At 43.8% G+C, this 14,002-nt stretch overlaps 1 protein-coding gene across 1 annotated transcript; it reads left to right on the plus strand.

Annotated features, from left to right (window-relative positions):
* The first annotated feature begins 9,919 nt into the window (after positions 1–9,919).
* LOC137381210 (probable G-protein coupled receptor 139) lies at positions 9,920–12,586 on the plus strand. The gene is made up of 2 exons (XM_068053590.1): positions 9,920–9,986; positions 11,691–12,586. Exons 1-2 carry the CDS (start codon positions 9,920–9,922, stop codon positions 12,584–12,586), a joined length of 963 nt encoding a protein of 320 aa, XP_067909691.1.
* The last annotated feature ends 1,416 nt before the right edge of the window (positions 12,587–14,002 follow it).

Below are 14,002 nucleotides of genomic sequence, written 5' to 3' on the forward strand. Positions count from 1 at the left end.
AAAAGTACAGAAACTCCTCATTTGGGAACTTCTCTTTGCTGAAGATGCTGCATTAACATCTCACAATGAAGAGTGCCAGCAGAGACTCATCGACAGGTTTGAGGCTGCCTGCAATGAATTTGGCCGAACCATCAGCCTCAAGAAAACGAACATCATGGGACAGGACATCAGAAATGCCCCATCTATCAATGTCGGCGACCACACTCTGGAAGTTGTTCAAGAGTTCAACTACCTGCCTCTCGATGCAGAATTAAACAAGCGCATGGGAAAGGCTTCCTCTGCTATGTCCAGACTGGCCAAGAGAGTGTGGGAAAATGGCGCACTGACACAGAACACAAAAGTCCAAGTGTATCAAGCCTGTGTCCTCAGTACCTTGCTCTATGGCAGCGAGGCCTGGACAACGTATGTCAGCCAAGAGCGACGTGTCAATTCATTCCATCTGCGCTAACTCCGGAGAATCCTTGGCATTAGATGGCAGGAGCATCTCTCCAACACAGAAGTCCTCGAAGCGGCCAACATCCCCAACATATATCCCCTACTAAGCCAGCGGCGCTTGAGATGGCTTGGCCATGTGAGCCACATGGAAGGTGGCAGGATTCCCAAGGACACATTTTGCAGCGAGATCGTCACTGGTACCAGACCCACCGGCCGTCCATGGCTCCGCTTTAAATACGTCTGCAAACGCGACATGAAGTCCTGTGACATTGATCACAACTCGTGGCAGTCAGTTGCCAGCGATCGCCAGAGCTGGCGGGCTGCCATAAAGGCGGGGCTAAAGCGTGGTGAGTCGAAGAGACTTAGCAGTTGGCAGGAAAAAAGACAGAAGCGCAAGGAGAGAGCCAACTGTGTAACAGCCCCGACAGCCAATTTTATCTGTAGCACCTGTGGAAGAGTCTGTCACTCTAGAATTGGCCTTTATAGCCACTCCAGGCGATGCTGCACACACCACAGACCATCTCCAGGTGCTTACCCATTTTCTCTCGAGACAAGGAGGCCAAAGAAGAAGAAGATTCACTGTGCAGCGTTCCCCCGTGCCCTGTGTTTAATCTTGTGAGTATTCACTGTGCAGCATTCCCCCTCGCCCTGTGTTTAATCTTGTGAGTATTCAGTGTGCAGCACTCCCCCTCGCCCTGTGTTTAATCTTGTGACTATTCACTGTGCAGCACTCCCCCTCGCCCTGTGTTTAATCTTGTGAGTATTCACTCTGCAGCATTCCCCCTCGCCCTGTGTTTAATCTTGTGACTATTCACTATGCAGGATTCCTCCAGGCCCTGTGTTTAAACTTGACATGACTGACTGTGCAAGATCCCCCCTCGCCCTTTGTTTAATCTTGTGGCTATTCACTTTGCAGGAAATCCCCGGGCCCTGTGTTCAAACTTTACACGAATCACTGAGCAGGATCCCCCGAGCGCTCTGTTAAACTTGACTTGAATCACTGTGCAGGTTCCCCCCGGGTCCTGTGTTTAAAATTTACACGAACCACTGAGCGGCATCCCCCGGGCCCTGTGTTTAAACTTTACACGAATCACTGAGCAGGATCTCCCGGCGCTCTGTTTAAATTTGACACGAATCACTGGGCAGGATCCCCTCGGGCCCTGTGTTTAAACTTGTGACTATTGACTGTGCAGATTCCCCTCGGGACCTGTGTTCAAACATGTGACTATTCATCCTGCTGGTTCTCCCGGGCCCTGTGTTTAAACTTGACACAAATCACTGAGCAGGATCCCCCCAGGCCCTCAGTTTAAAATTGTGTCTATTCACTATGCACGTTCCCCCGGGCCCCATGTTTAAACTTGTGACTATTCACTGTGCAAGATCCCCCGGGCCCTGTGTTTAAACTTGTGACTATTTACTGTGCAGTATCCCCTGGGACCTGTGTTTAAACTTGTGACTATTTACTGTGCAGTATCCCCTGGGACCTGTGTTTAAACTTGTGACTATTTACAGTGCAGTATCCCCTGGGACCTGTGTTTAAACTTGTGACTATTCACTGTGCAGGATTCCCCAGGCCCGGTGATTAAACTTGTGAAATTCACCGTGCACGTTCTTCCCGGGCCCTGTGTTTTAACTTGTGAATATTTCCGATGCCGTATCCCCTTGGACCTGTTTTCAATCATGCGACTATTCACCTTGCAGGTTCTCCCTGGGCCCTGTGTTTAAACTTGTGACTTTTCACTGAGTAGGATCCCCCGGCCCTGTGTTTAAACTTGCGATCATTCACTGTACAGATTCCCCCCGGACCCTGTGTTTAAACTTCTGACTATTCATTGTGCAGATTTCCCCCACGGTGCCCAGTGTTTTAACTTGTGGTAATTCACTCTGCAGGTTGTTCCGGGCCCTGTTTTAAAAATGTGTCTATTCACTGTGGGCGTTGGTCCCGAGACCGTCTCTTTAAACTGATAACTTTTCACTGTGCAGATTCCCCTCGGCCTTGTTTTCAAACGTGTGCATATTCAATGTGCAGACATCCGTATTTTTTGCAACCATATTTTTTGCAACCTTGGTCATTTGGTTGACCTCGGGATGAGCTTACAACCACAAGCATGCGCCATCTCAATGACCCATTCCTCGTCCCCCCTTTCACGTCAAATGCTGCTGAAAACTCATCAGTGTCTTTGCCAGCTCCAGATTTGAATGTTCAAACACACTCCTGGCCGACCTCTCACATTCTACACTCGTATTGTTTCCTCTATTTATTTGGAGGAATCATACTCACTGTGTCCGCTGTCAGAATCAGCTGCTGCCCACGTTCACGAAAGCTCATGAATGCTAACCAGGGAGGAAATCTGATCACAAAGCCAGGAGCTAATCAAACAGCAGCCAGCACAAGTTACCCCAACTTCCAGTAAGTCAGGGTCACATGACCAGGCTCTGCTCCTGGTCAATCCCACCATCCCTGTCTCCGACTCCAGTTTTTGTCTATCCACGACCAAATCAGGAGCACAGCCTAAACAACAGGTATCCCGAATGCCACAGCTCAAATCCTGACCAGGAATAAGACCCCAATCCCTGTCCAGTACCATTCCACCAAATTCCCCTTGTCCTCATTGCTCCACTGAAATAATTTGAAGAATAGTGAACGACCATATAAATCCTGTTGTAGATGACACCCTGTCAATCACAACAATCTGCCAAGATATAAATCCTTGTGAACTTATTCCACTCCTCCCTTGTCATCTGTTGTCGAACAGTATTTGTTATGCACCACTGTTTCTGCTGCGCCGTCAACAAGTGTTTCCCAATAAACTGTACCCAGGGCATCGGAAATTCCAGCACACCATCATTTCAACTCTCTTCTTGTCTTCAAAACTCGCCTGGAAGTCGATATCTCTCACTACGTGCTCAACAATCTCGCACTCTCTCTATTTTTCCACTTGCTCTTGATGTCACGCTGTTTTAACCTGCTCTATTCTGTCTTCTGAGATTTCTATTTGGATGTGTGTAGCACTTTGTTAATGTAAATTGTAACGGTTGTGGTCGGCGACCATTGCGCTGCAGGTCACCACCACCCCATACTGTACGGTCTGGGATCACCCACTTCTTTCTTCATTGCAGTGGAATGCATGTTGCAAAGTGCATACGTAAAGGAGGAGAGGAACCATCACAAGTCGAGTGATACTGGGCGGCACAGTGGCGCAGTGGTTAGCACTGCAGCCTCACAGCTCCAGGGACCCGGGTTCGATTCTGGGTACTGCCTGTGTGGAGTTTGCAAGTTCTCCCTGTGTCTGCGTGGGTTTTCTCCGGGTGCTCCGGTTTCCTCCCACAAGCCAAAAGACTTGCAGGTTGATAGGTAAATTGGCCATTAGAAATTGTCACTAGTATAGGTAGGTGGTAGGGAAATATAGGGAAAGGTGGGGATGTTTGGTAAGAATATGGGATTAGTGTAGGATTAGTATAAATGGGTGGTTGATGGTCGGCACAGACTCGGTGGGCCGAAGGGCCTGTTTCAGTGCTGTATCTCTAATCTAATACTGGTGAGCTGTCGTATAATTGCAGGAGCCTGTTTAGATTGGAGGATCTGTGCAATGGGATTTGTGTCTCTTTTTTTCAATATATTTTAGCACTAATATCATTTGACACAATTATTTTAATATTATTGCCATGCCCAGGAGAGCCATGTCAAATTCATATCTTTTAAAATAGAATTTCATTGAGTGTGTAGCATTTTGTCACTGACCTTTCTTTTAAAGTGGACCATACGAGCCGCAAATGATGGCCACCAAAGGTCATCTGACCTGATCAGTGAACTTTTTAAACAGCCATACTGTCTCGCAAGGGCAATATGATACATTCCAGATTAAGAAGTGGCGACTCCACGTATCCTGAGACAATCCAAAAGGCAATCCTGAACTGAATGGGTCTTTCTGAAACAAAGTCCGGAATCAAGCAATAAGGCAGATAATAAATAATATGCCGAATTCCAACATCATGTTGGGAAAGGGAAATGTGATAATGCACATAATAAGGTAGCCATATTGGTTTCTTTTTATTCTTTAAGTGCTGTCTGAAGAAAGACACGACAGCAACAGCAGAAAGGGCAGCAGAAAGGGCAGCAAAATATATGCCTTAAGAATTTGAGACTGTAACATGGTGAGGATTCCAAGCCTGTTCCATTTCGAGTCCACAAGTACTGTAAACTGACCACGTGGTAACGAGACGACAAGCAACCAAGTTTGTGGCCTGCAGAAATGCTATCCCTTTAATAGAATCCTTAAAGCCACTTCAGCACCTGACTCTGGCTGCTGAACTCAGCGAAGCTACACTTCAGGAGTGACGTATTTTTCATAAGGTCTGCAACGTGTCTTTTCGAGAATGAGCCGTGTGAATTATGAAGTATTATTTTGCTTCTCAGCTGTAAAATTTCACTATTCTTTTCAACTGTACTTTCCTTAAGTGTGTTTCTGTGTGTCGCTGTGTGAGTGAGTGCCGCAGCGTTAGAAGTCGGGGTGAGAGTTGAATGAACAGTCCAGAGGGTGTGCATTCATGCAATGCGGGACATGTGAAGAGCAGCTCTGTTCTTCAAACGGAGCTGAAACGCTCACATGTGGCTTGTATATTCGAACAGGAATCACAAGAAAAATAATAATGTACAATGGACACATTGATGGACTGCTAACAAAATGCTGCGAATGAGCCAATGTTGCAAATGATTTGTCAAATGAGTATGTATAGCTGCATGCTCTAACTGTGATTAAGAGCAGCTGATACTAATTGTGGAAAGATCAGAGTACACACGGAGCACTGTGAATAAACCTATGTGGAAGTAAGACTGGCTCCTGCTTTGTCCTTTGGCAGATGCATGTTTACCAAATTAACAGAATGGTCCTGCATTTTGCGCCTTCCCAGGACCTGATCTTGTAATTGGGATGTTTTATGCTCCTTCGTTGATCTCTGTCAGGGCGTGGGATTTACCTGGTTTCAGGCCTGTGCAGGGCAGGTGAACGAAATATTCTATGAGGCTGTCAGTCACGCCCTCAGGGTAATTCAAACCAACACGGAGCTTCCTCACCACAAAGTAAAAATCTGCAATAATTGCAATTTATGTGAAGGAGAGGCAGAAGGAGGTGGACATGCTTTTGTTGGTAGGTTTGCCTTATAGATTTTTGGGGGTTTGTTGAATGTCAAGTTAGTAAGTGTAGAACTGATCCATCCTGATATTGTGCGAAATCGAACATGAAATCACGTAAATATTTGGGAACAAAATGTAAAATTAGGGTGTCAGGGAGAAATAGATCTTCCCAAGAATGGAAACGAAATTATTGAAACAGGCAAATGTTTGAATTTACAAAGAATTGAATCTGATTTACCAGAGAGTCCGAGTGTTTGATTTCTGCTTGACATGAATGTGAAATCTGTGGCAGCTTTGCCTTTATGGACAACTGGAATAGTCCTCGGGATTAAAGGTTTCTTGTTACTGTGTTTAGGTAACCCAGAAGATACAATGAATTCCCAGGGCTGGAGTTGTATTACTCACTTTCCGTGGAACTCCTTCAACCTGTTGTCAATCACATTCAGAACTCTGAGCCAGAGCTGTGCTGTTAACATCTTCCTCCATCACCTCCCAACTGGACCCTCAAGCTACAGATCCATATACAAGAAGGTAACGATAGGCCTCCCAAATCCCCCGACCCTGCACCACCGCATTTACCCCTGTTACTCCGACGTCCCGCCATGTCGTGGGAAGAGACGGTCCATCTAATTCCCCAACGTACGGTTTGCAAGCCCCATGTTTCGATGGATAGCAGCATAACTCTCCATCTTGTGTACTCCCCTTGACAACATGTAACGAACCGTTAACGGGGAATATAAGAGCCTGCATCAGATGCAATGACCCCTCTGCCTGTCCATATATGATACAACCCTGCGAATTGTCCTCGTTTTTAGTTTAGTTTTTGCTTAGTTATGAGATACAGCACTGAAACAGGCCCTTCGGCCCAGCGAGTCTGTGCCGACCATCAACCACCCATTTATACTAATCCTACTCTAATTCCATATCCCTGCCACATCCCCACCTGTCCCTATACTTCCCGATCACTTACCTATACTAGGGGCAATTGCTAATGGCCAATTTACCGATCAACCTGCAAGTCTTTGGCATGTGGGAGGAAACCAGAGCACCTGGAGGAAATCCACGCAGACACAGGTAGAACCTGCAAACTCCACACAGGCAGTACCCAGGATTGAACCCGGGTCGCTGGAGCTGTGAGGCTGCGGTGCTAACCACTGCACCACTGTACCGCCCACCTGATTATTAGAATGTATCTATTCGAAATTATCAAAGCCAATCAAGAAGCTCGTGCTTGTTTCAACAAATATATCGATGACAGTTTATATTTCCTCCATCTACCCTATAAGTTGCCTCTTGCAATTATTTGGTCAAACACTGAGGCCAAGATGAGATGAAGTCCACTCTGGTTGAATGGTGGACAGATTGAACCTTTCTTCCTTCACTCACGCAAAAACACATCACATTTTTTGCATTGTTTGCATCCGGCTTGTGCTGATAAAAGGAAGCTAAAAATAGCATCACACATTTTCCAGGAAATGGCCATGTCCAACAAGAGAGAATATAACCACCACCCCTTGATATTCATCATCGTGGCCACTCCCCAGTTACCACATTATCAATATCATAGGCGTTACCATTGATCATAACTGGGCCAGACAAATGAATGCTGTTGCTCCAAGAGAAGATCAGACGCTGGGATTTATGCAGAAAATAACTCCACTGACATTTACATCGCAATCTACAAGGCATAAGTCAGGAATAATGGAATGCACTCCACTTTCCTGGATCTGTGCCACCACCAAAAAAACTCAAGCGCCTCAGCAAGATCCAAGCAAATGGGTTTGCTTGATGTACATCTGATGCACCATACTAACACTTAACTGCTTCCACCACCAGCACACAGTTGCTGCCGTGTGTACCATATACAATATCACACCTCAGGAAGTTACTAAAATGTTTTTGACAGCTCCTTTCAAGCATGAGACCTCTAACACCTAAAAGGATAAAGGAGGCAGATGCATGGAAACATGAACACCTGAAGGTTCCCTCCATGCCACAGACATCCTGAGTCGGATCGACATCACCATTTCTTCATTGGCTTCATTTACTTCGTTATGTGTCAAAATCCTGTAACTTCCTTTTTAATTGCACTGCGGGTATACCTTAAGCTGATGGAGTCCAGCGTTTCAAGAAGGTGGCTCTCCACCTCGTTTCCAAGGAAAACAAATGATGGATAACAAATCCCAGCTTCGCCAGCAATACCCACATCCAAGGAGCAAGAAGGAACACTCTTCACCTTGCTAACTTAGCCTAATGTACTGGTGTGATACATTGGTGCCCTGCCCGGCCCTGAGCTGAGCACATTCTCCACCATTTATGAATAAGCGGTCTCCCAATTAAAATCGTGATGAGGAGGAATTGCTTCTCTTGAAAGTTCCATCGCATTTGGAATTCATTTACCCAGAAATCAGTGGAGTCTGGGTCATTGAATATATTCAAGGCTGGTTTAGACTGACTTTTCATTTGTGAGGGAGTGAAGATTGACTGTTCTCTGGCGGGAAATTGGAATTACAGCCATGGTCATGTCAGCTATTATGGTATTGAATGCAGAACATGATCTATGGGCTGAATGGCCTACTCCCACTTTTATTCCTGAAGACTGTATCATCAGAGGTGAAAGGTAAACTGTTGCATCTCTTGCACTTGCATAAGAAGGAGCTGCGGGCAAGCATGCCACATCTTGGGTGTGATTGAAGAGTGAATACAGATATTTTGTTCGCGATTTTAGTTGGACATGGTGGAAAGGAGGAGGATGATGTGTTGAAGGTGGAGGAAGTTGGAATGGAAAGTGAGAATAAGTGAATTAATATCATGGTTCTAGAAGGTAAGGAAGCGGTGAGGACAGTCACTCGGGTGATGGAACAGATACAGCTGAGGCCTCTGCAAAATTAATGTGAGGAATGCACGGTTAATGTGAAATGAAGAGACTACAGAAGCTCTGGTATGGAAGATCGCATCGTTGGGATAAACAGAAGGATGAGGAAACTGAGAGAATGGAAGCTATTATTTATGCAAAGTGGAGTTGGAGGAAGTGTGGTCAAGATAACTGTGGAAGTTGGCGGATTATAGTAATTATTTATGCAGTATCCGTCCACTTAAAATGAGAGAGGGAATTCGTGGAAGAGAAGTGAACTGTCACAGGTGGACCGTTTTCAGGCGAAAGAGGTACAGATTTAAATTCCATTATGATTAAAGTTTCGAACTCGATGTGACAGAAGGGTTTGACACAAAAACAATCATCGATGTATCAGATAAAGAGATTGAAAAGGGAAACAGAGTAGCTTGGACTGAGTGAGGGACAGAACTATATTGACAATCCTACCATTGTGTCCCGTTCTAGGCACCGAACTTTGAGGAACAATGTGTAGTCTTCACAGCGGGTGCAGAAAATGTTCAAGAGAAAATCCCAGGGCTAACAGATGTTTTATGCCGATAGAGTAGAGAATCGGGGTTGTTCTCCTTAAAGAGGAAATTGAGAGACAGTTTGATAGAGTTTTTCCAAACCATGGCGGTTTAAACGGAGTCGACACAGAGAAACCGTTCCCATTGGCAGAAGTGCCGAAAACCAAAGGACACAGGTTGAACGGATTGGCAATAGAATTCATGGCGACATGAGGGAAACGTATTTCTACACAGCACGTGTTTAGGATATGAAATGAACTGCCTGAGAGTATGGTGAAGACAGATTCAATCAGAAGCGAATTGAATAAACAACTGAAGAGAAAAACAATGCAGGTCAGTGATGTGCAGCTGTGGGAGTGTGATTAGTTGAGCTGCCTGTGCAGAGAGCAGACACGGTCAAGACAGACTAAATGGCCAAGTGCTGTGTTGCAACCATTCTATGTTCCTTTTTGTTTGAATATTTGAATTGTTGAACGGAATTGCACAGATAAAGAGAGCATCCAAAGGAGAGACGAACATCCCTTCGAGGCTTCTCTGACGTTAGGAACTTAATTTCTGAACAGTCATGCAGAGTGAAGGCAATCACTAAAACAACATGAGTTCTAAAGATAGGGCTCAAGATTTACGTAGCATTTCCTTCATTTCTGTTTAACACATTTTCCAGTTATGATTATTTGCTAATTGTGATCAGATTTGTCCAGTCTTGGGGGTGGGGATGGGTCCAATTCAATTTTCATGGAAAATACATTCCATCAAGAGGGAATTAACCCAACTGTCGTCATCTGTTTGTTCAAGATTAAGAAAAACTGTTTGAACAATGTTGCAACCTCAGTATCCCCTTGGCGATCCGGGAGGCTATAAAGTTAATGCACTGGGAATGTGTCAGCTCAGAATGTACTTCAAAGATATCACCTGCAGCACGAACAGACCGATCACTCCAAGCAGAAAATGCACCGACCAATGCAATGGGTGCGGAACATATTCTATGTGATCCTTGCTATAATTGGTGTTCCTGGTAAGGATCTATAACCAATGAAGTTTTGTAAATCTGCGTATGAGCTGGTTTCTTCCCTTACCATGGGAATAATAATATTACATGAGATCGAACGGTTACAGTTACACAGACACACATTCAATAATTTAATTACATAATTTTCCTGAATTATCTGTGTAGTTTTAATCTGTCGTCTCAATTGTTTCTAGCTCAAGGCACTCTGCATTATAAAGTTATTGAATTGTGTGGAATGTTGTATTCTGTAGAATCAGAGCTCAAAGCAGGAAAATCTCAGAGGGGAAGGATTACAGCAGTTATCTGTTAATGTAGAACTATACTGTGTGTGCACACTAACTGGAGTGGAGCACCTGACCTCAGCGATCATGTATAACTGGGAGTCTCTGTCACTCCAGAATTGCACTGATTGTGGCTGACTAAATGATGTGGACCACGCAACACTAGGGACCATGTATTTCCTGGAGTATCTGTCATTATATTCAATGCGGGTCCCCATCTTACTCTTACTCTAAGTAGAGTTGCTGACAGCACTATCAGGTGCTGATTAATTTCTTTCCCAAGCACCGCCCTGAGAAGCCTTTGGTCATGAGTGACTGCAATAATAAATAATCCTCTTCAATATTACGAGAAACACTGATGGCTATGACTTGTTAATAAACATGTTACCGATTCTACAGCACAGAAACTGGGCATTCGGCACAACTAGATCACAACTGTCTTCCTGCTCTGTAAGAAGACATTGCAGCTCATCTAATGCTATCAGCATATCCTTCCAATCCTGTCTCTCTCATGTACTAACATCGCTTTTTCATTTTTTCTTGCATTACAACTACTCCAAGAGGTTAAATTCCACGTTCTCAGCACTCTGAGTAAACAGGTCTCTCTTGAATTCCATCGTGAATTTATTGATGACCGTCTTATTTTGAGGAAATGCAAAACTGGCCACCAGCAAAGGTGGAAATATCAGATCTGCGTTTACCCTCTCTAATCCCTATATAATTTTGAAGGCCTCTATTAGTTCAACACGCATCATTCTCTTAACGACAGAATAGAGCCACAGCATATCCTAATAACTATAATCTCTCAGTTATGGTATTCTGTTTGTGAAGAATACGTGCACCTGCTGGTTACCCTGGATATTGTTCATCATGTGTAGTCCAGAAGAGTACACATTATCTCTGTGTTCAATAACCATCTTTATAATAGGTTATTATAAAACTTTTCTTTTAATGATATTCCTGTAGAGATGAAAGCCCATGCTGTGATCACATTTGCATTGACTCAGTAAATTCCCTTTTCAAAATAACTCATTTATACATCAGAGGGAGTGGTCCAAGACATATGTGTGCCTCCAATCCGAGGGACTGGTTGGAGTCAGGGAGGGATTTCTTCGACCCCAGGGAGTGATTCGAGTCCGGGATGGGTTCCTACAGTGGCAGTGGTTGGAGACCGGGTGCAGGTCTCCAATCTACCCTTTTTTAGCTCCTCATTGCGATGTTTAACTTGCTGGCCAGCGTTCGGTGAGCGGGGTGCCGGACCTCCCCGTCCAGGATTTGTTAAATCTGGAAGTGCTGAGGTTGGAGGAAGGTTGGGGTCGTGGACCTGATCCCAATCCACACAGTTGTGGTGCTGAAATCCTTCCTGGGTTGAGAAGCGGAGAATATTTTTCAGTAATTTACAACCACTTTTCCCTTCTCTCCTTTACAGTTAATTTAGTGACAATTGTGATCCTGTCCAAGGGAAATTGCGGACTCTCCAGCTGCACCACCCGCTACCTGGTGGCCATGTCAACGGCAGATCTACTGGTTATTATCACTGATATCATACTCCGGAAAATGAATGATTATTATTTCCCATTAAATTTCCTGGACCTCACCTCTGTGTGTCGCTCTCATTATTTCCTGATCCGTGCAGCCATCGACTGTTCCGTCTGGTTCACCATCGCTTTCACATTGGATCGTTTTGTCGCCATTTGTTGCCAGAAGCTGAAATCAAAATATTGCACCAGGAAAACTGCCACTGTGGTTCTATCAACAACCAGCATTCTGCTCTGTCTAAAAAATATTCCCACCTACTTTAGATATAAACCTAGACGGGTAATCGACAATGCAGAATGGCGCTGCTCGAATAAGCCAAGCTATTTTTCTGACCCTCGATGGATTGGATTTGCAATGTTTGAAAAAGCTTTAACACCATTACTGCCATTCATGTTAATTCTGTTGCTGAACGTTCTGACGTTCAGACACATTTTAGTGACCAGTCGAGTTCGTCAGAGACTGAGGGGTGAGAGCAAGAAAGATAATCACAATGACTGTGAAATGGAGAGAAGAAGGAAGTCTTTGATTTTACTCTTCACCATATCTGGCAGTTTCATATTTTTGTGGTTGCTGTATATGTTATATATTTTTCGTATTGGTGATTTCTTAGATGATGAATCTTACTATATATTTGTAAAGGTTGCATATATGCTGCGGAATTTAAGTTGCTGTACAAACACATTTATTTATGTGGTCACTCAGTCCGAGTTCAGAGAGCAGTTAAAGAGCACGGTGAAATATGCAGTTACATCAATTATTAAATTAATTAATAAACAAAACAACTGAGACCAGCTGAAAGATCCTGTGGTTAATGGACGAGAGGTAACCGCTGGAGGTCCAGAAGACAATGGCCTGCAGGAGTAAAGACAAACAATAGAGCTGTCAGTGACGGGAAGAGGGGGTCGAGAGCAAGAGGATCGGATGTAAATTAGCAGAAATCAAAAAAGATAACGAGCAGTGAGCAAAGGGAAAGAGATGACCTTCGTAAAGGGGTCAGAAGGAGAGTGATTGCGCTCCCTAAAGGAACTGCTGTGAAAGAGGCTTGAACTGGATATGACACCTATCATTAAACAGGAACCAAGTAGTTTTAATAAGTGTGCTAACTGACTTGATCAATGAAATATATCTGTAGAAGAAAACATTTATATTTAAACGCAAAAGTTTTCCTGATATTTCACTAGACACATTTATTCTTAATTGCTTTGGCACCCTGGGAATTTTGAGGTGAATTGTTTACGATAGTTGATATTGTTGATAAGAAGATGAAACGTTGCTTGTACAACTGCTTTGCATCTACAAGGATGAAATATTTGTTGACACAATGAAATGTTAACTCTAGGAGCCTAGGAAATAAGAGATGGACATGCTTTTAGCATACACCACTCTATTTACAGAGGTGCAGTGACAGCAAATGAAACTCACGTTAAATTAATGGAAGAGGTAATTCAAAGGATTTCATAATAAGGAATCAGAATCCCAAAAGTTGGAAACTCAGAGTCTTTGCTCGCACTGTTTACAATGGTGTCTTTGTTGTAATTATTCTGAAACACAGTTCAACGTAATGCCAATTCAGAGACAGGAGAACAAAGGGACAGCTTGTGGTGACAACATTCAAGGAATCCTGGCCTTGAAAGATAAAAAACTTCCATGTTGTCTTCAGTGCTTTTTTTGTTAAGTATTTATAACATCTTGTTTCATAAATTATACTGGATTCTTAAGTAGCCATAATTTGTAACTTGTTAGGTCAGGCATAACTGAGGACCCCAGTGTAATAAATTGAAAATTCAGAACTGAGAATTTTTAAATAAAAGTGTTTTAAGCCTCAAAACCCCAAATCATACAATGGTGCAACTTGGGGCCAGACGTTGAAAAAGGCTAAAACGAAATGACTGGTTGTGAATTTGAGTGTAATCTTGCTCTGATTAGTCTGACCAGCTTTATTCTTTCAAGGAAGGGAACCCATAAGAGGAACAACCAGACATAGATCCGCAAGACCGGGGAGTAAGACGCCATTTGAATTATGAGGGAAAAGATTGGTCAAAAACATAGAACGAATATCAGCAGAAAAGAGGAATAATTTAGCATTTTAAGCTTGCACGAACCATCGAATCATAGAAACAGAGAATGTTTAAGGCACAGAAAGAGGCCATATTGACCCATCGTGTCTGTGCCAGCCGAAAAATGATCCAGCTATTCCAATCC

Source organism: Heterodontus francisci, chromosome 21 (assembly GCF_036365525.1).
Source record: "Heterodontus francisci isolate sHetFra1 chromosome 21, sHetFra1.hap1, whole genome shotgun sequence".
NCBI classification, from domain to species: Eukaryota; Metazoa; Chordata; class Chondrichthyes; order Heterodontiformes; family Heterodontidae; genus Heterodontus; species Heterodontus francisci.